This window comes from Phoca vitulina, unplaced genomic scaffold, assembly GCF_004348235.1.
Source record: "Phoca vitulina isolate PV1807 unplaced genomic scaffold, GSC_HSeal_1.0 scaffold15, whole genome shotgun sequence".
Lineage (NCBI taxonomy): Eukaryota > Metazoa > Chordata > Mammalia > Carnivora > Phocidae > Phoca > Phoca vitulina.
The window spans coordinates 24,918,184-24,943,457 of record NW_022589718.1 but is presented as its reverse complement, the minus strand read 5'-3'; the positions used below and the strand labels follow the sequence as shown (position 1 = coordinate 24,943,457).

Below are 25,274 nucleotides of genomic sequence, written 5' to 3'. Positions count from 1 at the left end.
TAGTCTCCTTCTTACAATCTCTATGTGTTTGATTGTACTAGTCAAGTACAGGCATGCTGTTTAAGGGGAAAAAATAATGTTCTTTATTCATATTTTCTGTCTTTATCTCTGAATTTTTCCCCCCTTTCATCTTTGCGGTCTTTGATTATGGAGTAGCCTAGAGTCTGGACTTGAGAGTCAGGCTGAACAGGAGAGTTATTTCTACCATTTATTACCTCCGACTTTGGACTATTCGCTAACCACTCAGATCCTCAATGTTCTCATCTATGAAATGCTGCTGATGATACCTGCTTCTCGGTGTAGGTGGGAAGATTAAGTCTTGTCGTACATGTGAAATTCACAAGAGGTGAATGTCCTTTTGCTCACTAGGAATGAGAACCCAGATGCAAGTAGTAGGACTTGGAGTAAACAAATGATCCACCCACACTGGCAGGAGGAGGATCTGCCTGCACACAGGTGCATGGACACCCCCTGACCCAGAAGCAGCCACGCGCCTCGGGATCTTTTCTCGGGTTCTGAAGCAGTACTTGATGTCCATGAACTAGAAGCCATCATAGGAATATCCTGCTTGGAGTGAGCAGAGGGATTCCAGGGAAGCACTGGCCTCTCCCTTTTCCTTAGATGGAGTGCGTCTGACCAGATATCTGGCCTTTTATGCTCACTCAGAAAGTTTTTCCCTAACTCAGTTCTAGGAGGGAGATGAACTTGTAGAAGTCTGATGGCCAGGCTCCTTTTGTCTGCCTTCCATTGGAACAGAGAAAGGATTGTGAATACTTTGAGAGGTATTTTATTATTATAGAAAGAAGCTTCTGTCGTTAGTTTTTTGGGGCCAGCTTTCCCCAATAATTGTTAACCGACTACCTATTTTAAAGTAAAGTTTCATCCTTAAAAGTGCTTGATGAGACAAGTATCATCTAGATCTTACTATACTAAAAGATCATCTCTAGCTGGCAGCATAGCTAGAATTTCAAATAATTGAAGATGCCATTTTAAATTTACTTATTTTTTATTTTTGTTTTTTTTTTTTAAGTAAACTCTACCCCTAATGGCCTGAACTCATGCCCCCCAAATCAAGAGTCTCATGTTCTACCAACTGAGCCAGCCAGGTACCTCTGAAGATGCCATTTTTAAAGAGTTAACATATATCACTATATATGTAAAGGGTTAGTCTTAAAATCTGTTTCTTTTGTTGGCTTTTCATATTAGTGTTGAATTTTTCTTGCTTGTCGTAGAAGACAAAGAGGAAATCTTTCTGTTTTAGAGTACCTACTCTGGAAACTAGTCTTCATTCTCCAGTGCAAAAAGAAATTGCCTTCGACACTCCGGAGGTGCTAGTCGTAAAAGGCACTAATATGCATTTGTTTCAATACTATGTAGCACCTGGTATGATTCCTTCTGCTCTGCGTAGTGTCACCCCTTGCCCAGGATTGGGTGCATTATATTTAGTTAATATAAGAAGTCCATAAACGTTGTCTCTTATCTGGAAGGTATTAGAAAAATGAACTTCCCAGTCTTTCTTGAACTACTCCTATCAAGGTACTGTGGGAAAAGGAGGTATAGAAAGTTCTACTTTCTACTCCTCTTCACTCAGATCCTCCAAATTAATGGTCCTGGGATGAGGATAGGGTCAGTGCTGATAGGGAAGCCTGTGACCACAGTTGGCAAGACTCTTTAGAAAATACTTGGGAACCTCACAGAAGGCAGTTTGCCACCAGTTTCTGTAGCATCAAGGACGTCACGGACCTGCTCCTCGTAGAAAACCCGTAGCATTTTTATTCCATGATTACTTAGTCAGGAAAGCTGTCTAGTGACTCTGGTTATGTTTTCTTAAGTTTTTTTTGAAAAATGAAGCTGTAGATCACATTTAAGAAGACATCTAGGGGACTTAAAAATAATCCAGTTAAAGAAACACTCATACTTTTCTGGATTGTTGCTGTGATTTGGGAGTTATGTGTAATTGTTGATGCTACTTAAGGTTTGAAATCCTGAAAGGGCATGCATTAGCATTTTTCTAAATTAGTCTGTGATTGAGAAAATTATTAGCTATTGACATTTTTGAGGAGTGGACACAATTATTACAACATGTATTGTCCATTTGAGATATTTTATACTTGATACATAACCAAATTGTTTCCAGAAATTTCTTTCCTTCCTCTTCCCTCTCTTCATTAATTTCTTTTAGACATGAAGAACAACCAAGGCCTTTTGTGTTACATACATGCTTGAGGAACTCATATGATGAAGTGAGATTCCTACAAACGTGTTCTCGGGTTCTGGTGTTTTGTCTCCTTCCCTCAAAGGATGTCCAGTCTCTCAGCTTACGTATAATGCTTGCAGAAATACTCACAACAAAAGGTAGACTTTTATAAATAATTCTTATTACTAATGTGATAACAAATATGCAAACAAATGATATGCAAACAAATGTTCTACATACTAATGTGGATAACACTTTATATATACCTATGCGGACCTTGTATATCATGGGACATGTGGGAGCTAAGATATTTTCAGATTTTCAAATGTGAAGTGTCACTTAAAGACAGCATTATTTGGCCATCCATGATAAACAAGTTTTTTATGTAACATGTTGCCAAATGCATAATCCATTCTGTTGTTTATTTTGACAAAGGATAATTAGTCCTTATGTTCTTCACAGGGAAGCATCCCTTTAGGGTAGCTTTTGAATTATCCAGGTCAATAATATATTCATCAATGAAAGAATACCTGTACTCAAACTCTAGTGTGCATTTACTTAAAATACTTTTAAGATAGAAGATTCATTGATAATGCCTATATGTAATTTTGTGAACTTGGAATAAACAAAAAAGGAGCTGTACCACAGTATAATGTAATTACTAAAGGACGTATAATGAGGGAGATGCTTGGCCAGAATACGAAAAATGGAAGAAAATAAGACCTAAGAGAAATTTCTCTTACCTCAAAATCTCAAATAACATTGCATTTGATATGCATTGATTGATTGTCTCATTTATTGTCTGTGGTCATTAGTGGATACCAAACATAGAGAAAAGGGAATTTTTAAATTTATTTTTATTTTTTATTTTTGGCTTCACAACCCTGAGATCAACAGCTCAGCTGAGCTCAACAGTTGGTTGCCTAACCAACTGAGCCACCCAGGCACCCCAGAAAAGGCAACTTTTTTTTTTAAGATTATTTATTTATTTTAGAGAGAGTATGTGTGAGCATGCATGTGTGCAAGTGGTGGGGAGGAGGGGCAGAAGGTGAGGGAGAGAATCCTCAAGCAGACTCGACGCTGGGCTTAATCCCAGGACCCTGAGATTATGACCTGAGCCAAAATCAAGACTCTGATACTTAACCAGCTGAGCCCCCCAGGCACCCCGAAAAGGGGACCTTTTAACCTAAAGTTAGTAGGATGAGTTTGTAGTCGTGTTATTGACTTTTTGACAACTTCTTCCTTGAGGTCTGCATTCACCAGTTGGGAGAACGTTCACTTTCATCTTTTGGCAGACAAAACCTATTGAGCCTTATAAAAAAATAAATAAAAGGAAAATAATCAGTGTACTTAATTTTGATGTCTTTGTTAGGAACCTGGGTTGCAAATGACTTTCTTTCATTATTCCTTTAAACTTAACTCGTTTGTTAAATCAACCACTTGATTGTGGCCGTAGTTGGTAGCATACCCAGAGGGAGCTGTATGTACACGCACACGCATTTTTGAATATTTGAGTTGTTTGTATTTTCCCCATTTGGGTAGTTTAAAAACGTTTCCCAAATGTGGTTTCAGTTCTGTAAAAGAAAAACAATTCCTTTAAAGGACAATACCTTTCTCAGTGGTGCTTTCTTCTTCTTCCCACAGTCTTGAAGCCAGTAGTGGATTTACTTAGTAATCCAGATTACATTAACCAGATGCTACTTGCCCAGTTGGAGCGCAGAGAACAGATGAATGAACATCACAAGAGAGCCTACACCTATGCTCCTTCTTATGAAGAGTTCATCAAGCTTATTAATAGCAACTCTGATGTTGAGTTCTTGAAGCAACTAAGGTATTTGATCTTTAATTATAGCATGACAGTAGCTACTAATTATCATCCTCTGCCTAGTTAGGTACCAAAAAAATGTGGTTGTCAGGGAGGCAGAAATAAAGGAAGTCCATAAATCTTACTACTCAGTGACAACTAAATTTATCCAGCTTCTCCTTTCGCAGAGGAATTAGTGTTGTTTTTTTTTTTTTTTTTCCCAAGGTATCCTGTTTTTCAAGTAATTAGGTTATAATAGATTGAAAGCTGTTTAGTTGTAAGAGTAACTACTTAGCTGCTCAGATATTTACTTAGAAAACCATGGGAAGGAGATGGTGTGTTTTTAAAATTACATAATAGAACATTGCATTGATCTTCATTTTTCTGAGAAAATGCAGGCCCAGGTTTGGGAATCATGGGTTCTTGACTAATTATTTTGAGAAAACACATTTGAAATATACCCTAGGAGTCTCTTTGATAGTGGAGTGGAATCTTCCTTATCGTACTTGAGATATCTTAGGGTTAAATGTGTCTGTTTTTGTATATTTATTTTTTATTTTCATAGTATATGCATAAACAGTATGATTATATAGCAATATATAGTTTGTGGATTTTCTAGGCTTCTGTTTCTGTGGTTCCTCTTCAGTTTTAATGTCCCCAAACAATAATACATGGGGAAGAAAGGCAACTCCGTATGTCCGTTTTGCTTCTGGTAAGTAATTTTGATAAATTACAGATGGAAAATAAAATATTGACTGAAAGGGTCTTTAAACTCGTTGAGGATTTTAGATTTGTCATATTTGCCTCTGAACTAGGGTCACCATTAAGGTGAGTTGTGCTGCTTAGTTTTCTAATCTGAATAACACAGTATTGTAAGAGGTAGACATTATAGAGGGACCATGTTCTTGTAAACCATGTCCTGTATTGATCTAGGTCCTGCAAATGTATAATGATGGCTTCACTTGTATGACTGTGGTTACAGATAATTTAATTCTTAGGGGATGTAATCTCCGGAGATTTATTTATGCTTCTCTTTCCATGCATAATCTTGAATAAGCTATATGGTACTCATTTATTAGAGATTTATAATCATCTGTGTCTGAACCTAGAAATTCCTTTTTGATCATTGTGACCCTTGAGCTGTAGAGAACCCGAGTCAGTATCCCAGATTTGTTATCTGGGGTGTATAGGTTATACCCACTCAAAGGTTATCCTTATCAGGACTTCCTTTGAAATTTAAAAGGAGTTTAAAGTGTCATTCTATGGAGAGTGAAAGAGCTCACAAGGACAGGACACCCTTGTTGCCTCCTCTTCCCCTTAAAACTGCCAACACACACACCCCAAGTGCTGGTTCTGGAGGTGCTGTTCAAACCGTGCTCTAGTCTCGCTCTGTGTGCCTCTGCTGTACCTGTGGTTCTGGAGGTTCTGCATGTGGTGTGACCTTGCTAACGTGATGACCACCTCTGTGGAATTACGGTTTTCTCTGAAGACATTGCTTGTGAACAGATGGCACCTCATGGAGATAAACTGAGGAGGCGTTGCATTCCTAAGTACTTTTTCCCTGTTAAGCAGTCTTTCACAATACAGTCAGAAGTGGGTCACTTGGTAACTTCAAGGAAGTCTAAGATAACAATCTAGGATCAATAGTGGCAGATAGTTAACTGAATCCGTATTCATTCTGCTTCCAGACTTATGAATGAGCGTTCTGTTTTGTGTATCAAACAAAAGATCCTAGCACTGCACACATGTTGACAAAGATAGTGGTGTAACGAAAAGGTACCAAAAGACTTTTTTGAAATCAGAAGTCATTATTTTGAGTGATCAAACATTGGTACTCTAACACAGTTCTGTAGTATGAGATGAATGAATCTTGATTAGAATTAATGGCTTATCTTTTTCAAAACGTACTGGTCAGAGGCTCAGGACTATCTGAAATGCTATAGATATGTTAATATTGGCAGTTCGTCATCTGATAGGTAAAGAAGGAACTCAGTAAGAATTGACCTTTAGAAAACAAAAGCCCCGGGATAATTGGATAACCTGCTTTTGTCACAGTAGGGGCATTTTGGATTGCTTTCACCTGAGTGGCCAAAGAGGACACTAGGTATCCTGATTTGACGCTTTTCCCTTTAAACATGATGAAATAAAAATGGTATGAGCGCTTAAATCTTTCTGTAAGATCACTTCCTCTTGATGTCATAAATAGGGCAACACTGAAGTCTAACACACTAGGTGTCCTGAGAGGCAGGCCCTCTGTTGAGCACAGAGAGGCGTAAGGGGCAGTAGAAATGCTGAACTAAAGAGATATGGCTTACACCCCATTAAATTCACCACTTTAAAGTATATGATTCAGTGGTTTTTAGTGTATTCAGACTGTGCCACCATTACCTCTAATTCCAGAATATTTTCGTCATTTTAAAAAGAAGCCCTGTGCCCATTAGCAGTCACTCCCCATTCCTTCTCCACCCCAGCCCTTGGCAACCACTAATCTACTTTCTGTCTCTGTGGATTTGCCTGTTACGGACGTTTCACGTAAATGGAATCGTGCAACATGTGGCCTTTTGTGTCTGGCTTCTTATATTCAGCAAAATATTTTCAAGGTCATCCATGTTGTGGAATGTATCAGTACTTCATTTCTTTTTTTGGCTGAATAATATTCCATTGTATTAATACACCACATTTTGTTTATTCTTTTGTCAATCGATGGATAATTTGAGTTGTTTGCATTTTAAAGAATGCCTTTTGAGTTATCATTGAGCATCTTCACTAGTATTATCAGAAAATTCCTAATCTCTTCCTAACCACCCATCTCATATATATTCCTATTCCATATATTCCTGTTCTCTTTTGTGTCCTCCACATTACTGTTGGGTTTTCTTTCCAACAAAGTTCATAGAGTCCATGGGGAGGACACTTGGAGAGGTACTTTGGTGATTAGATTTTCAAACTCTTAAAGTGCCCACTCTATTAGATAGAAAACAATAAATACATTTTCAGATTTAATTAAGTTGATGTAATGACTGAGCACAACTGAAATGACCTATCTTTCTGACCTCTGTCCCTTTATAAACTTTCAATTTTGTAATCTTGGCAAATATGTTGATGACTTCCTTTGGAAGGGCTGCAAATTTCTCTTGTAACAAGAAGTCGTATACGTTAGTCAGCATAAGCTATGGGATCATGGTAATCTTGAAGAATATATAGTCCCCGCAACAGCTTGGCAAAGAAGCTTGGGAGAAAATACTGTGAAGGGCATTTTCTCTATGAGACCATTCCTTGGCCTTTGCTGTAGATAAAATTTCAGGCAGTTCTGTTTGATATTGTACTGGTATATCTTGTATCCAGGGGGCAGTGTCCCTATTCATTGTATCTTAGGGTAATCTGAGGGCTAACCTTTTCTGTGCTTCTTGCACAGATTGAACTAGAAAGGCTACCAGGAACAACTCTGCAGTGGTAGAGGTTGATCTTTTTGCTCAAAAAAAGTGATGCTGCATAAATTATCTCGTTACTGGGCTACTTATTGTTTATCTGATAGAAAAATTGCTCCGTATTCAAGGGTCAGGCCTACATACTGTTACTGACAGGCAAAATTGCTTTTTATCAGACTCTTGTCTAAAGCCGGCACTGACGAAGCTTATCAGCTGCCTCGCACTAATGGAGTGGCTTTCTTCCATCGTAGTCTGAACTATTTCGTTTTTCTTGTACGATGAGAGTACGGCACTGTCGGACTTTATTAGCATTTTAGGTCACTATCTTCAAATTGCCCTCAGTAAGATTTTAAGATAGGCCGCCTAAGCAAGGAATGTGTCTTATTTAGACTTAAGCAGTTGATGAAACCATCCACTTTTATTTCATACATATTTGGGAGATAGATGCATATTTTCTAAAGGAAATAAAGTCATTAAACTCTGCTGGGTTGGAATGCATTAAAAACAAACAACCAAACCAAAAAAACCTTGAAGGTCATATTTGTAGTTCTGTGACAGTTTGTTTTTTTTCGGAGTCAGCATGAGCTGCTTTGACAGTACGATTATGGAGCTAGAAGTGCTCCCTTCGCGTACACTAAACCAGTGGTTTTTGACCTTGGCTATATATTAGAATCACCCAGGCTTTAAAAAAATTACAGCTGGATATCTCACTGTCCTTTGCAGCTACTTCCTTTCTTCTTTTCTGGCATCCAAGATGTGGAAGTGAGGATGTGGTGGCTAGACTGGTATAACATTTTGAATTTTCCAGCGTCTTCTAGTGGAAGCAGTGATCCACTCTGCTAACGAGACAGGAGCCAGAAATCTGAATGTCCTGTTGATGGAAGATATTAAAGGACAACTGAACAGATTCCCACCGCCCGTCTGGGTGGTGGGGTGGCGACCACCGTCAAGGAAGGCAAACCAGAGGTCAGAGCAAAGACACATCCGTTATCGAGACTCGACGATTACAGCTGTACTAGAGAAAGCGCTGTGTGTTCCTTTATTTTGAAGAGAAAGAGGGAGTGGGAGTAAACATTAAACAAAGGGGAAATGAAAGGTTCTGCCCTTATAGAACCTCCTAGGAGGGAGCAGGTGGATCATGGCCCAGGAATACCCCGTTGCCTGTGTTGTGTGTGTAATTCCTCGGCGTGTTTGCACAAAGTGCTCTATGGAAGCAATTTGCTCCTCCATGAGAAGTACACTTGCCTAGGCTTCACCCCCAGAGATTTTTATATAATTGGCCTGCAGTGGAACCCGGTCATCAGTGGTTTTTAAACGCCCTCCAGGTGATTATAACGTGCAACTAGAATTGAGAATCTCTTTTAAATGGAATATTCTTCCACCTGCTACCAATCTCAAGTCTCGGCTAGATGTCCTATAGTTGTTATATTCTAATTCTTTGAAAACTATTTATCACTGTTTGTGAGAGATAGTAACTATTGAGAAGAATATTGATTAATCCAGACACCTCATTCTTCTACCATGTTTATTGTAATGAATAAAGGGCGTTTTATCACTGGTGATCCTGAGAGATGTATTTAACCCGAGGTTTCTCAGCCTTGGCGAAAATGCCATTTTGGCCCAGACAATTCTTGGTTGTGGGGGTGGTTCTACTTATTGTAGAATATTAGCATCACTAGCCTCACCCATTGGATGCCAGTACCACCTCCGGAGTTGTGATAACCAAAAACATGCCCCAGACATTGCCAGATGTCCTCTGGAGGACAAAATTGCCCCTGATTAAAAAGTATTACTTGAATCCCATGAAAAGATTGGAGATACTTACACTAGGATTAGATTTAGATGAGGAGGCTAGAAAACCCACAGAATAATGATTACTTACCAAAGTCCAGAGGGTTTTTTCTTTCTTCTATAAAAGAAGTCGGGAACAGGCAGTCTAAGACTGGTAGGAGGGCTCTACCCTCCTCAGGGACCCAGGCTCTGTCCAGCTCACTGCTCTGCCATCCTAGGAATATTCCAGAGTCCTCGTGGTTCAGGGTGTAGTCTAGAATGCCATTCATCATATCCTAATTCCAGGAAGCAGAATGAAGGCAAGAAAAGATGGTGGCAAAGGTCACGCATTGGCTGTCTTTTAAAGAACTACCTGGAAGCTACTACATGACATTTCTGCTTATATTTTTTCCGTCAGATATAATTATTCTGGGAAGCCTTAGGTTCAGTTAAAAGTGGAGGATTCTATTACTAAGGAAAAAAGAAACATAGATACAGAATGGGCACGTTGCCATTTTTGCTACAGTGCTCTTGTCGTATAGTTAGAGCAAGGCGGGATAGCGCTACTCCCCGCACAGACATTGGACAAGTACTACTTTCCAGGACTAGACATTTGCCAAAGTTAAAGAGATGCCAAGCAAATGCCCAAGAAGGGGAAACTTCTTTGTTTTTAAGCTACCATTTGTTGAATATCCAATATGCATTAGGTACAGTGAAATTCTTACCATCTGATTGTTGTAACAACTATGTGAATTAAGTATTACTATTCTCATTACGTAGTTGGGGAAGGTAAAGTGACTTGCCCTGGATCACTTAGCTAATAAGGAACTGCTGGGATTTGAACTCAGGTCTGTCTGACTTGAAATCCTACCTGTAAAGGCGGGTAACCGGCTAGCCAGGTGGGCAGAAAAGAGCAGCGCACACGGCCCCTCCTTTGTGGGACTTCCTGCAAGTGGGGCGGCCAGTCTCTACTGTCCAGGAGCCTTTGCAGGCACTAATCCTTGCGTAGGGAACAGTGCTGCCAGAAGTGCCATCCTTTGTTAGGGAGACAGGGAAAGGCTGCCAGAGAGACAAGAAAATCGGGGCAACCTGTCACTGCCGTAACTTCATTTGCTGCCAGTCCGGTCTTTATTAGATTTTTTCAGTTCTGGATTTGTTTATTTCTGACCCCTTACTTAAAGAGCAACATGGAGAATCTAAAAATAGTAGAGAGGAAATGCTAATAATGAATAAAAGGTTTAAAATTAAAATATTAAGTATTATTTCGCTTGGAGAAATGAAGGAAACCTTTTATCGAGTGTGTACTGAGATGGATGTGTTTTCTGTTTTACTGCGATAAAGCAAGAGGGAATGGCCATAATGGATAGGTTAATTTAAGAGGTCATAAGGAGCAGTGGAATGGGTTACTGAGGGAGTTTGCTAAATGGTTTTTCTTCAGATGTTAAGGGGATGGATTTCATCTCTGAATTAGTTCAGGGGCATTTGCACATGAAGATTAGTACACTAAAAATATTAAAATTCCTAAAATTGCATGCTTCTGTGTAGGAGAATTTAAATTATTTGAATGTTTGGTGCTTTGAACAGTGATTCTGAAGATAGATTTTGAGTCATGAGCAGTAAAATTGGATTACGTTATAGAGGAACATGGAAAAAGAAATCGAGCATACCTTCAGACAAACTGCTCCACCATGTCAGAAATCAGTAAGCACATATAAACTGCGAAGGAAAGGTTAACGTGGGTGGGCAAGGAGATGAGAAATCATGAAGTATAAAACAAAGAGAAGCCTGGCAAATTTTTATGAAAAGAATAAATGAATATAAATTTAGTTTTTAAAAAAACCACATTAAAATGCAAGGCTGCTTATGGAAAACGTTCAAAAAGATCTTTCAGTTTTATAAAAAGTAAAAGTACATTGACTTCAGAATTTAATTCCTTCTGTTGGTGTCTGAGAAATAGCAGAGGGCACAGAGGTGGTAGTTAAACATATGGGAGAAAACAAAATATCTTCATTTAGGAGGAAAGATAAGTATTGATGGCCATGGAAAATTTGATCTAAGAAGGGGATATTTGGGATAAAGAAGTTTATGATCTCTCTGAAATTAAAGAATTCATGATGCGCTTATAATTGGAGCAACACTGGCACGGTGGGTAAGGTGTATCTGCTTTATGAATGACCATGAGGACCATGAGTCCATTTACGTAAAGCACTCCGCCCAGGATCTGCATATTCCGCATTGTTAGTTACTGCTATCGTTTCGATCTCAGACCAAGGATTGCAAGTAGATCTAATTTCATGTGGACACTGATCACTTACTTGTGGCCCACTAGAGTGCAACATTTTATTTGGGGGTTTGAGGAGGCCCAGTAAATAACAGTGCTCCTCTCTCCAGCCTGAGGTCTGAACCACCTGAGGGCTAAGGAATAAGCCAAATGAAGGCCAAAAATCTTGCTCTTATAACTGATAGATGATGGAGAATGTAGTTTATATATGCAAGCAATGACTCTCTAAAATGGAATCTCAGAATCAGACATTCTTTCCCACCTGGCTTTGTCCCTGATTCTCCCTCCCTCCCCATCTTTCTGGCAGGTGCGGAATCCTCGTGCTGGCTGTCCTTGGAGGCAGAGAACACATGCTCTGAAGAGGAGGAGAACAGAAGGGCTGTGCTTCACATGCCCAGTTCCTCCTCCTCTGTGGTCAGTTTAAAGACCTCTTCCTTCTCTAGAGCATAGAGGAGAAGATGAGAGAGAGCTGGAGAGAGGCTGGGGATGAAGCCCCTTATACTTAGAACAAAACATCAAGAGGAGGTGGTGGGGTGGATGGGTAGTGCTCTTTTTTTGGAAAAAACAAAAGTGGTGGTGCTGGGTCTCTACTCAATAGAGAAGAATTTTATGATTCACCAGGTTCACTGAAGGAATGGTAGTAAAGAGTATAGAAGTGGTGTGCTGGTAATTTTTAAAAACTGGCTATTTTGGGGAGGGGTAAGAAGCCCTGACTTGTCGCATTTGCTGGTTTCTGTGGTGTTAATACTAAGCTGCCAGGATGACCTCACTGAATGGGAAGTTGGGAAGAGATTTGTCGCAGCACACCCTCCTATACATAGTGTCTCCACCATGCTGACACAGTAGACGTGAGTAACCGTGAACATAGGTACTAGCACAATCCAGTTATTAGGAAATGATGAGTTGTAAGTACTTTCACCTTTTAAAAAGTACAGTTTAATCGCAAGTTTGTATCATTTTAATAATGGTAGATTTTAATTCCTGAAAAGTTAACAGCCGCCTCTCATGAGCCGACACAAGCCTTGTGAGCTGGCTCTAGCACATTGCTGAGTAGTGGCCACACACGCTGTGTCTTTTGATGACCCTGCACTACACAGAAATGCAGTTCTCCTAGAGGTAGATGAGGGTTAATAACAAAAAGTCACCCTATAGCGACCAGTCTTGCTATCTAAAGTAGACTCTACCCACAGACATGGGCTCGAGTCAGATAGGCTTGGATTTTGCAGACCTGGCTTGCACTTGGCTTCCTTTCTTATAGGCAGTGTGGCCTTGGCAAGTCATGTATGCTCCAAGCCTCAGTTTTAACTGTGAAATGGAGAAAATAGTTCCTATTTCATACGACTGTTGTGATAATTAAATGAGATAATGCATCAGCACAGTTCTGAGGACAGACCTGCTAGGATCCCAATAAAGAGCTAAAAATATAACCGTGAGCAGGAGAAGGCAACAGAATTCTCAGATCCTGACTTGAATAGGGTTAATGGATGAGATGAGGCAACACAATCTCTTATGTCAGAAAAACTTCAAAGTGTAGGAGAAAGTCGTTAGGACATTTTCAGTACAGAACATAAAACTAGGCAACTAAAGATGATATTCAGTAAGCATCCTGAATGAAAATGCCTCAGGCAAGAATTGAGAATGGACTGTAACATCAGTGGTGCTATACATTGGTCTATAAATAAACACTTTATGGTGATATTAATAGCTGATATAAAGATATGAGAAACACTAGTAGAAAGGAGGTACAGGTAGCAGAGAGAAAAATTTTGGCCTCCTTGAGGTTAACTGAAGGACACCAGCTAGCCAGTGGTGACATAACTTAGCTTGCTTTTGTAACATGTAATTTCCATAGACTTCTGGGAACTAGAAAATGAATATATGGTAACATGTTATTTTAGGAAAATTTAAAGATCTAAACCAGATGAAGAAAATAGAAGCCACATTGCAAACACATGACAATACTTGGTATTTTCCAGGTTATTTTCTGTACACATAGCATGAATTGTGCATGTGTGTTTACATAAGTTCGGGATACCGCAGGCTGCTCTGGTCCAGAACGTCCTAACTGGTGTGACTCAAATGTAACGTATAGGTGTGTGGGGATAAAGGTTTCCTCAGCCCTCCAGGTGGCTGGGTAGGACCTGGGATGGCGGTTCTGTTCAAATATTATCATTTGCCACGTGTGCCACGAATGGAAAAAGCTTAGGAAGCATGCCTTAGTCTTTCTGTGGAATCGGCTGCCTTCTACACACTAGAAAAATGGAAAACTGGTTTAAAAGTCCCATTAGAGGAAAGAGACTCTGACTACTCTGAGTCCTGACTGAAAATACTTCCCCAGGTGGTGCTACAACCTAATGGCACTTCCTGCTTAATACCATTAAACACACCCCGTGGGAAGGTAGCTCTGAACCTTGTTGTTCTCCTCAGACATAAAAACTAACATGAGAGACTTTCCTTGGTTCATAATATCGGCGAAGATTAAAAATCTGACACCCAGGGTTGGCAAGGATGTAGGAAAACAGACGACCTCATGTCCCCCTGGGAGGAGTATGAATTATTGCCTTTCTGTATCACAGTTTTATAATATGGAAAGCAGGTCACAAAATGTGTATTCTTTCTGATACAGTTATTATTCATAAGCACTTATTTTAAGGAAATAATCATGAACGTGTGAAAAGATTTTTCCAAGAAAGTTTCTTGCAATTTTATTTAAAATAGAGAAAAGCTTGAAATAATGGAATGCCTGACCATTAGGGCTTAGTGAAAAAAAGGTGTCGACACACCTGTACAATGGAGTGCCACTTAACAATGGTGCTGCATCCGCGTATTTAATAGTATTGGAAGATGGTATACACTGAAAAGGCTCTAAGGCCTTTTATAGCATAAATCCAGTCTTAGAAAACAAAAAAATTTGTTTGAAGAGAAGTCTGTAAATACTTACCAAGTGTTAAGTGGGATTGACTTTGAATGTCATGCTTTGTATATTTTCCCATTTTCTTCAATGAATATATGTTACTTCAGAGAAAGTAAAAATGGGTTCAGCCTGAGGAAGTAAAATCTGCCCAGCCATTTATCAGGTTGGAATAACAGAAACTAAAACCAGCTACAAAGTTAACAGGAAATGATATTTTTTTTTTCCAAGAATGCATAGCAGCTGTAAAATGTCATGATGATAACCTTCTTTGAATGACCACTGCTTTCTTATTCACTGAGAAACTTTGCTGTCTAAAATCTTAGATTTTGCCATTTGAAATTATTTCGGTAAGAGTGACACATCCTATTCTTGCCTGGAGGGTTTCAGTCACTTTGACACACAGAGAAGCACCCTCATTTACATAAGTCAGAAGTAGAGCTACAGATACGGGGTTTTCTGGACTAACCATTCCATGTTTATTATAACTTTGTAGTTGCCAGGAAAGTGAGACCCTGGATCTATGTGAAATGATGATTTACACAGCTCTGCTTGGAACCTGTCAACATGCTGCTTCATTTAAAATTTCATCTACACTCCATACTTCCCCAGAATCCCATCGAAGCTATCTTTTCCTTGGTTTGGGGAGACACCCCATGTTTCTTCATGCTTATTGAAATGAGTCAATAAACCTTATTTTGTTGGACTTCAGTGACCTTGGTGGCCTTAAATTGATTAGGCTGAGATACTTTTATAATCAGGAGAAAAGTAAGGCTACTTAAAAATTTTTTATATATATTTTAACAAACACGCACACACATCATCTCCTTAAATACTGCATATCTAAAGGGCCAACCAACAGCGGTGTTAAGGGACAAAAATAATAGTTAATATTTATTAAACTCTCACTGTGGGTTGGGCACTATTCCAAATATTTTAAAGGTGTTATCTCATTTAATATTCATAAATACTGTTACTTTTGAAATAATTTTCAAAATAATATTTTGAAATAATATTCAAAAATATGGTTAGTCTTTTTACAAATGAGGACTCTTGAGTTTTAGAAAGCTTAAATAATTTTTTCAGGGTGACACAGTCAGTGTTGGAAGCAGGATTTGAACACACAGAGCTCACATGCTTGACTACTCTGCTACACTTAGCTGGGAAACAGTTTAGCGTAGCCAGCTGAGATCACCACATCTTTATTTCTTTTCAAATGTTGTAACTGAAGTCCCTCTAAATGAAAACACTGTTCCTAGCCTGGCACAAAGTAGCCTGTAGCAACTTTGAAAACATTATTTTTAACTTTTAAATTTTTTAAAAACCTGTTTATGTATATGGTATTCTAATCTATGTTATTGCTAATTTTATTTTATTTTATTTATTTTTTAGAGAGAGAGTGTGTGTGTAGGGGTGTGTGTGTGTGTGTGTGTGTGTGTGTGTGTGTGTGCGCGCGCATGCACGCGTTCACGCGGTCAGGAGGGGCAGAGGGAGAGGGAGAAGGAAAATCTTAAGCAGACTCTGCGCTGAGCATAGAGCTGGACATGGTGCTCAATCTCATGACCCTGAGATCAGGACCTGAGCGAAAATCAAGAGTTGGGATGCCTAACCGACTGAGCCACCCAGGCACCCCTGTAATTGCTAATTTTAGCATAAAACCTATTTTAAACCATTTACCATATTGTACACCTGAGGGTTTATTCGGCTTTTGACTCTCCTAAGACATTCCAGCATGTGCACATCCAAGACAGCTCTAAAATAGTAATTAAAAAAAAAAAAATTGTGTAAGATGTGCGTAGAGAATTGAGGAGACTAATATTTGGGTGTGCGTGTGTGTGTGTGTGTGTGTGTGTATAAATAACTTAGAAGTCAATTCTGATGGAATTCCAAAGTTCTGAACAATTGACAGTAAAAGGCAATAAATGTATATATTTCTAAGGTGATTATTTTGAAGACTAATTTTGTAGCATTTCGGGTGAGTTTGAGATGATGGGAAGACTTCAAAAATACAAACCTGCCCTGAGTCTTTATTAATGTAGCTGAGTGTTCAAAACTAAAGAGAGGTGAGGTGATAACTCGGGTAAGAGATGGCTGTCTTCATGTGACCTTTTTCTTGACCCTGGAATAAAAGATACTGGAGGTAAGATCTCACCATAGCCGGAAAAGAACCAAATTCTTGTTAGTGGCTTCCTCTTAATATTGGAGTTTACATTATCATTTTGGAAAAACACATACTTGTGCACTTCTGATCAAGAGGGTGTTCGCAAATATCAGTCCTCCAGATTCTTGAACCAAACTCAGCACCAGCAAGGCCACGCACTCCTCTGGATGAAGAAAGCCGAGTGAGTGCTGACTATTCCTAAGAGCTGGGTAGATAGTCCTCCCGGAGGACTAGGAACCCTGTGCCAGCAAGGATAGCCGCCAGCATTTGGATGTACAGTTGACCGTTGAAGAACGTAGGGTTGGGATTCTAATCCCTCGCGCAGTCAGAAGTCCACGTATAAATTTTAACTCCCCTAACACTTAACTACTAATAGCCTACTGTTGATTGGCAGCCTTATCAATAGTATATACAATCAACATGTTTTATATGTGATATGTATTATGTACTTTATTCTTATAATAAGCTGAAGAAAAGAAAATGTTAAGAATATCATAAGGAAAAGAAAATACATTTATAGCACTGTACTGTATCGAAAAAAATCTGCATATATAAGTGGACCCACATAATTCAAACCCATGTTGTTCAATGGTCAACTGTATGTTGTGAGCTTTTGTTGAGAATGAAAGTCACTCATTTCCCACGTCGTCTTTTGGTATCAAGCGAAGGTGAATTTTACAAATTCAATAATCATCTTCAAATACCTATTATGTGCAAGGCACTGTGAGGAGGGTTTGGTGTACATAAAGATGAATTAGTTGTGGGTCCTTGGATTTATTCCCCTGCTGTCGGGGTGTTAGTAGTCCAGCATAGGAGACCCATGTGGGTATAAATTGCTAAATAGGAAGCAAGATATTAAGATCAGAAGTGGAGTGCAACTTGCTAAAGAAATGGATAGGAGCAAATACTCTGTCCTGTAGGAGAGAGGAATCTGAGAACCCTGAGAGAAGAATGCTATGAACTGATATTTAGGAACAAATAGGATTTCAGCAGATAAGGGGGAGAGGTTGTGTGCAAGAGGGAGAAGAAATAGAGCAAAGGCTGGGGGCCAGGAAAGAGCTGAGTGTGTGTTGGGGTATTGCATGCGGTCTGGTTTGGCAGGAAAACGGTATCCAAGAGGGACCTAGAAGGCAGTGAGGCTGCAGAGATGATCTGGTGTTGGCCATGCTTGTATCCTTGGGAGGGCCTGACACAAGATAAACATGAACCCATATTGAATTTTAGGGCAGCAGGAAAGTGGTCAAGAGCATGAACTTTAGAATCAGCAGCCCCAGGTTATCATTTTGGCTCTAGTACTTAAAAGCAGTGAGACCTTGTATAGATTTCTTAATCCACCTGAACAACTTCTTCCTCTGTAATGTGGGGATAATTACAATAGCTATTGTGAGGATTAAATGAGAGAAAGTATCTAGACAAGTACCTGGTACTGAATGAGAGGCATCTGTGTAAATGTTAGCTGGTATTTCATGGTAATTTTATGGATTCATTTAAGAAGTTTAACTCCTCGCTCAAACAGCATGTGTTTCTTCAGTACCATTGATGACTCATTTGTTCCAGAGCATGAATCACCAAGAATATCAGAAGAACAGATTGTTCAGAATATTACTTGTACCTGTTTAGTTTTACAGATGTTATTGTATATTAATGTAGCTTCTTGTCTTAGTTTGGGCTGCTATAACAAAAATACCACAGGCTGGTGGCTTAAACAACAGACATTTATTTCTCACACTTCCGGAGGCTGCGAAGTCCAAGATCAAGGGGTTGGATACTGGGTGTCTGGTGAGGGCCACTTCCTGGTTTATAGAGGGCCTCCTTCTCACTGTAACCTCACAAAATGGAAAGAGCTCTCTGGGGTCTTTTTTTTTTTTTTTTTTTTTAAGATTTTATTTATTTATTTAAGAGAGAGAGAGAGAGAGAGAGCGTGCGCGCACAAGCCAGGGAGAGAGGCAGAGGGAGAAGCAGACTGACTCCCTGCTGAGCAGGGAGCCCAATGCAGGGCTCGATCCCAGGACCCTGGAATCCTGACCTGAGCCGAAGGCAGACACTTATCTGACTGAGCCACCCAGGCGCCCCTCTAGGGTCTGTTTTTATAAAGGCACTTATCTCATTTGTGAGGGCACCACCTATTAGGGGTTAATCACCTTCGAAGATCCCAGCTCCAAATACCATCACATTGGGGACTAGGCTTCAGTGTATGAATTTTGGGGGAACAAAACATTCAGTCCATAATATTCATTAATATTTACTGAGTGCCTGTCATGTGTTTAGTGCCAAGCTAGGTTCTGTAGGAGAATACAAGACACAATCCCTGTCTTCGAGAGGCTCATGATTTAGTTGGGGAGAAAAAGGTAGCATATCTTTCTTATAGACAAAACCACAATTTTATCTTAGGCTAAGGTGTGTTATTTCTTAGAGAAGTGTTAGGCCCTGAAAGGACTGGGCATACCATTTCTTAGGTGCACAGCACTGTTTGTGGAAGTTTGACTCTTTAAAACAGCAATATAAAATAGTAGATAAATAGGTACTATTTTTTTTTAGATTTTATTTATTTATTTTGTGAGAGAGAGAGCCCTGTGTTTTATTTGATTAGTACAAAATACAGTCTAAACGTTATCTCTGAAAACAGCATTTTCTAAATATTCGATCTTTTCTTTTTCTCTCTTTTTAAATATCAGGTATCAAATTGTAGTAGAAATAATCCAAGCAACTACAATTAGCAGCTTTCCCCAGCTGAAGAGGCACAAGGGTAAGAACCAATTTGTTTTCTTCAGTTATACATTCTAAGGGTTCTCGGTCTACCCCGGTCTTCTCTTTTGTCAGAATGTTGGCAAGTATGAGCATTCTTCTGGCTTATATTTAAATATTTTCAATTTATTAAAATAATAGTATAACAGCAGCATTAGAGAAAGTAAATATAACTTCATGCTAACAAAACCCCCTATTTGTATTTCTGTGTTTCTTTAAACTTTATTCATCTGTAGTCATAATTTTTCAAAGGCTGAAATCATTGAGTATAGAGTGCTTCTGTTCTTAAAGTAAGCATGATTTTACAGTTTTTTCTCATTAAAATTTAATCTTAATATTCATTAATATTTCTAACTTGAAACATAATCTTGATAGTTATTTAAATGACTCCAGTGAGTTGATGTTTCATAATTTCCTCAACCTTTTCCTTTAGTTAAGATTTGTATCGTGAATAGCTTCTTTCCTCTTTCTACATTAAAAAAAAAAAAAAGTTCTATTTTTTTCCCATTTGTTTCTCTTCAAGTGAGATTTTTACCCAGGCATGGTAGGAGTAATTAAGGTGTAAAGCTGGCTCTCAGCTCCCTTATAGTTGGCCTGGGGCCAGCATACCCCCGTCACGCATGAAGTTGAAGGTCATGTCACTGTTTAGAGTGCAGGTCTTGAGTTGTGGCTGAGAGGCAAGCAACCCTACCTTGTAGACCGGCCTTTCCGTGAAAACCTCCAGGCCCGCTCAAGTCCCATCAGGGAGCAGAGTGTTAAAAGAAGGAAGAGTTGGGCCAGGGCCCTAAAATGTGCTCCCAGGTTTCTAAGTGGCTCAGAGGCAACAGGAAGCTTGGCCTGGGGACTATTCCTTGTGTCTGAGTCACTGACCGAGATAGGAGCTGGGTAAAAAGGAGATGAAGATACAGACTAGGAAGAGGCACTAATTCTTAATCTCCGCCCAGGAGGGAAGATTGTACAAATTTGTTCATTTAAAAAATGTTTACTCAACATCAGCGAGGCGATGATGATACAGTAGCAGACAAAACAAAATCTCTGCATTCATCAAGCCCCAAATTGAGACTGGGAGGCAATCAGACAATGAGCAAATCAAGTAAACAGTATTTTAGATGGTGATATGTACCCTGGAGAAAAACAAAGCTGTGAGGTGGGTTGTATAGAAGGGAATGCTGGCCCAGCTGGAGGGGGAGGAAGATTTGCATTCAGATAGGGTCATCCGGGAAGACCTCACCTATAGGGTGACCTGGGAGCAAAGACCTGGGGGCCTGAGGGTGTCTGTGGAAGGACAGGTGAAAAACTCTGAGGCAGAAGCACGCGGGGCTTGCCTGAGTTGCCTAGGTGGCTGAACACGGGTGCAGTCCCATTCCAAAGGGCCTTCCTGGTACTGCTGGGACGTTGGCTTTTAGTCGGCACGAGGAAGGAAGTCTCTGGAGGCTTTTGAGCAAGGGATGTGTGGTCTGATTGATTCCTGCAGGATTGTGGGCTCTGTTCCTCTCCTTTTTTTCTACTGTTCCTGCAGAGAAGATCCTACATCTGCAAAGACCCTATTTCCAAATAAGGTCACATTCACAGGTACCAAGGTTTATTCGCTTCATTTCGGACAGATATTTTTAAGAGGATGCGATTCTAGTTGTCACCATTATCTTTCCTCATTGTTCCTCCTTGATACTTGAGTTTAGTCAGAGATACCTTTCCTTATTTTGTGGTGTTGTATTTGTTTACTGGGGCTGCCATAACAAAGTAGCACAGACCGAGTGCTTAGACAACAGAACTTTATTTTCTCACAGTTCTGGAGCCTGGAAGTCCGAGATCAAGGTGTCCAAGGGGTCGGCAGGGTTGGTCCCTCTTGAGGACTGTGACAGAAGGGTCTGTTTCAGCATCTCTTCTTGGCTTGTAGTTGGCTTTCTCCCTCTGTCTTCACATTGTCTTCCCTCTGCCCAGGTCTTTGTCTAAATTTCCTGTTCTAGGTGCCTCGTTAGCGCAGTAGGTAGCGCGTCAGTCTCATAAATTTCCCGTTCTTGCAACACTAGTCTTATTGGATGAGGGTCCACACTAATGGCCCCATTTTCACTTAATCACCACTGTAAAGACCCTGTCTCCAAATACGGTCATTCTGAGGCCCTGGAGGTTAGGACTTAATGAATTTGAGGGTGGGAGGGGGGCACAGATAAGCTGTTATTAAACATTGTCAGTGATACTTTCATGCTTCTATTTGCTATTTGAGATGCTCTCAGCTTTCTCGGGTATCCTGGCCTCCCTCTACCAAGCATTGGGGAAAAGGCAGACAAGCTGAGCTCACTTGGGGCCTTGGAGCTATGTTGCCTTGGGACAGAAAGTAGAGGAGACCGGTTTACTTCTCTGAGGTCACTGGTTAACAGTGATTATCATCATGTCCACAGAGTGTAATACTCAAATGGATTTTAATCTTCTTGCTTTTTGCAAAGATAAATTGTCAAGATTAGTCTTTTATTACGTACTTAGTATTTAACATGAACATTTAACACGAGAATGTAAGCACATTGTAGGTATATAAGGACAAACTGCTAAGAATGTATTCTTAATTTGATGTATTCTGGTTGAATTTTGATTATAACTTAAGTATTCAGTTTATTATATGTATTAGTTTCCTAGAGCTGCCATAGCAAAGTACCACAAACTGGGTGGCTTAAATAAGAAAAATGCATTCTTTCGCAGTTCTGGGGGCTAGAAGTCCCAAGCCAAGGTGTCAGCAGGGCCATGCTCTCTCTGAATGCTCTAGGGAAGAATCTCTTCCACACCGTTTTCTTAGCTCTTGGTATTGTCAGCAGTCCTTTGGCTTGAACACATGTCACTCCAGTCCCTGTCTCTATCATTACATGGCATTCTCCTTGTGTCAGTGTCTCTTTTTTCTTATAAAGATACCAGTCATACTGGATTAAGGCCCACCTTAATTAAAACGAGCTCATCTAAATTTAGTACATCTGCAAAGACCCTGTTTCCAAATAAGGTCACATTCACAGGTACCAAGGTTTAGAACTTCAACATATCTTTTTGGGGGACACAGTTCAACCCACAGCATTATAACTGATATGTTCGAGATAGCATTGGAGTGACTTTTTTTTCTGAAAATGCTAGAAACATTTATTTTCAGTAAGCTCTCTGACCACATTAAGATGCGCTGCATTACTCTTCTTTTGGGTTAATTCTGGTACCAGCCGTTAGCTTTTCTAAATTAGTCTCTTGGGGCACCTGGGTGGCTCAGTCGGTTGGGTAGCTGACTCTTGATTTCAGCTTAGGTCATGATCTCAGGGTCCTGAGATTGAGCCCCGTGTCAGGTTCCACGGTGAGCAGGGAGTCTGCTTGAGATTTTCTCTCTCCCTCTGCCCCGCCCTTTCTTTCTGTCTCTCTAAGGTAAATAAATAAATCTTTGAAACAATAAAAATAAATTAGTCTCTTTTAAGTCTGTAATAGGGTTCAAAGTAAGAAATAAAATCTCAGCAAAAAGTAGGATAGCTGAAACCATTAGGTGATTTCAGCCACAGTGTGTCTTCGTGTCCAGAACAAAGACAGTTTCCATGGAATCCGCACTCTGGCAAAATGTGTGGGTCTGTATAAGAATGAAGGGAAGCATAGCAGGGGGAGGAGGGAGGTAAAGTGGATTTCATTAGAAGTTAAAAACTTGTGTGTGTCACAAGAAAGTAAAAAAGACAATCTACAGAATGGGAGAATATATTTGCAAATCATATATCTGATTGTATCCAGAATATATAAGGAACTCCTACAACTCAATAATCAAAAGACAGTGTAATTGAAAAATGGGCCAAGGATTTGCATAGCCATTTCCCTAAAGAACCTATACAAATGGCTAATAAGCACATGAAAATATGCCCTACATCATTCCATACTAGGGAAAAGCAAATTAAAGCTAATATGGGATACCCGTTACACTCACTAGAGTGTAAAAAAAAAATTGGTAAGGATGTGGAGAAATTGGAACTTGTATATGTTGCTGGAGGAGATGGAAAATAGTCTGGCAGTTCTCCAAAATGTTAAACATAGAATTACCATGAGATCTAGAGTTTCCACTCCTAAGTACATACCTAAGAGAAATGAAAACATACATCCACAAAAAAAACCTGTGCTTGAATGTTTGTAGTAGCATTATTCATAATAGCCAGAGAGTAGGAACAACCCAAATGGCCATGAACAAAAGGTGGTATATCCGTACAATGGAATATCATTCAGCAATAAAAAGGAATTGATTCATAAAATACATAAATAACTATTAATACATGCTACAGCATGGATGAACCTTGAAAACATTATGATAAGTGAAAGAAACCAGTTATAAAGGCCACATATTGTGTGATTCCCTTTATATGAAATGCCCAGAATAGGCAGATCTGTACTGACAGAAAGTAGATTATTGGTTACCTGGGGCCATCAGCAGAGAGTGAGATGAGTTGGCAGGGGAAGTGAGTACAAGTTTGAGTATGAGGGCTAGTGGGTACAAGTTTTCTTTTGGGGGGAATGCAAATGTTCCTCTACATTCAGATTATGGTGATGGTTGCACAACACTGAATATACTAAAAACCATTGAATTGTATGTGGCAAATGGATGAATTTATAGTATGTGAATTTTATCTCAGTAAAGCTGTTTAAAAAAAGGAATGAGAAGGTAGAGACTAAAAATTCAGCTCGTGGCAAAACTAATTTAAGTGTGTGGCTGCCACATTGGACGCTAAGGAAATAATCAGGAATTTCTAGGAGTTTTTAGCATTTATTAAGTTCTACTAAATGAAGTAGCATGTTCAAGTATCTAGGCTGGTCTCTGGCAGGTAAAATGCGTAGTAAAGTTGAACTGGAATAATAAGTAAAGTCTTATTTTATAAGCGCTTTCTGATCAAATGTATTTGTTTTTAAGTTTATTCTAAATTCTAATTGGATCATTCTGGTTTATCTGGTTTGGCTTTGAGCCAGAGATTCTCTTTCTCAGAGTCTAGGACTCTGCTTCTTGTGTATGCAAAACTAGCTTGAAACAACCTTACAGGCTTAGAGTTTGGGAGAAGTGATCTCCATTTGCAGGGGACTTCGTGTGGGCCCAGAGGACAGAATGTGTGCTAGACAACTTAGTGGGGAGAACCAGCTTTGGTGTTGCTTCATTCACAAAGCAGACTCTCACACTTAATGTAGCCACACGTAGCATTTAATAGTGGGGAGGTAAGTGTGACCAAAACAAAGATTTTTATAATTACCTTCCCAGGTTAGTCTGTGTATCACCAGAATGTTTTGATAGAATATTCACATTATATTTTTATTGACTAATTCCATTTAAAAAGGGTGTTCAATACTTTTATAAGTTATTTGAGTTATTAGATTTTCTAAATCTTATAAAAATTAATTTTTGATAAATAATTAAAAATTTTCTCCCTAATTGTATTCAGGTTATGGTTAATGGCATGGTTAATAATTCAAGTCTATTTATGTTCATATTTTTATAATAAAGAGAACATTTCAGTGTAGTGCCACTGGACATTATAGCCCTAACAAGGTTAGAGAAACCGTATAATGCACAATCACATATAAATGGAAATAGAAAATTTAAAGTTGATTATTTATGAAATCTTTTTTTTTAAAGATTTTATTTATTTTGAGAGAGAGAGTGCAAGAGCGGGTAGGGGCAGAGGGAGAGAGAATTTCAAGCAAACTCCACCCTGAGCATGGAGCCTGAACTGGGGCTCAATCCTACGACCCCACGACCTGTAGATCATAACCCAAGCTGAAACCAGGAGCCAGATGCTCAACCAACTGAGCCATCCAGGAGCCCCTATTTATGAAATCTTTTAAAAGTATTTTTGGAGTCTTCTGACTAGGAGGGTGATGCAATGTCTGGGAATGAGGTATTCCAGTCTGGGAATTTTAAATAATTAGGTTGTTATAAGTGCACATACTTTTTTATAGAAGAGGAAGATCAAATTTAGCATTCCCCATTGTCCTT

At 39.4% G+C, this 25,274-nt stretch overlaps 1 protein-coding gene across 4 annotated transcripts in view; it reads left to right on the top strand.

Annotated features, from left to right (window-relative positions):
- Positions 1-25,274, top strand: part of SNX25 (sorting nexin 25) — a 133,403-nt gene that overhangs the window by 49,720 nt on the left and 58,409 nt on the right. For all 4 annotated transcript variants that reach the window (XM_032413637.1, XM_032413635.1, XM_032413636.1 and 1 more), the window contains 3 exons: positions 2,183-2,355; positions 3,842-4,028; positions 19,228-19,298. In XM_032413637.1, the coding sequence (XP_032269528.1) occupies positions 2,183-2,355; positions 3,842-4,028; positions 19,228-19,298 (431 nt within the window). The remainder of the gene's footprint in view (positions 1-2,182; positions 2,356-3,841; positions 4,029-19,227; positions 19,299-25,274) is intronic.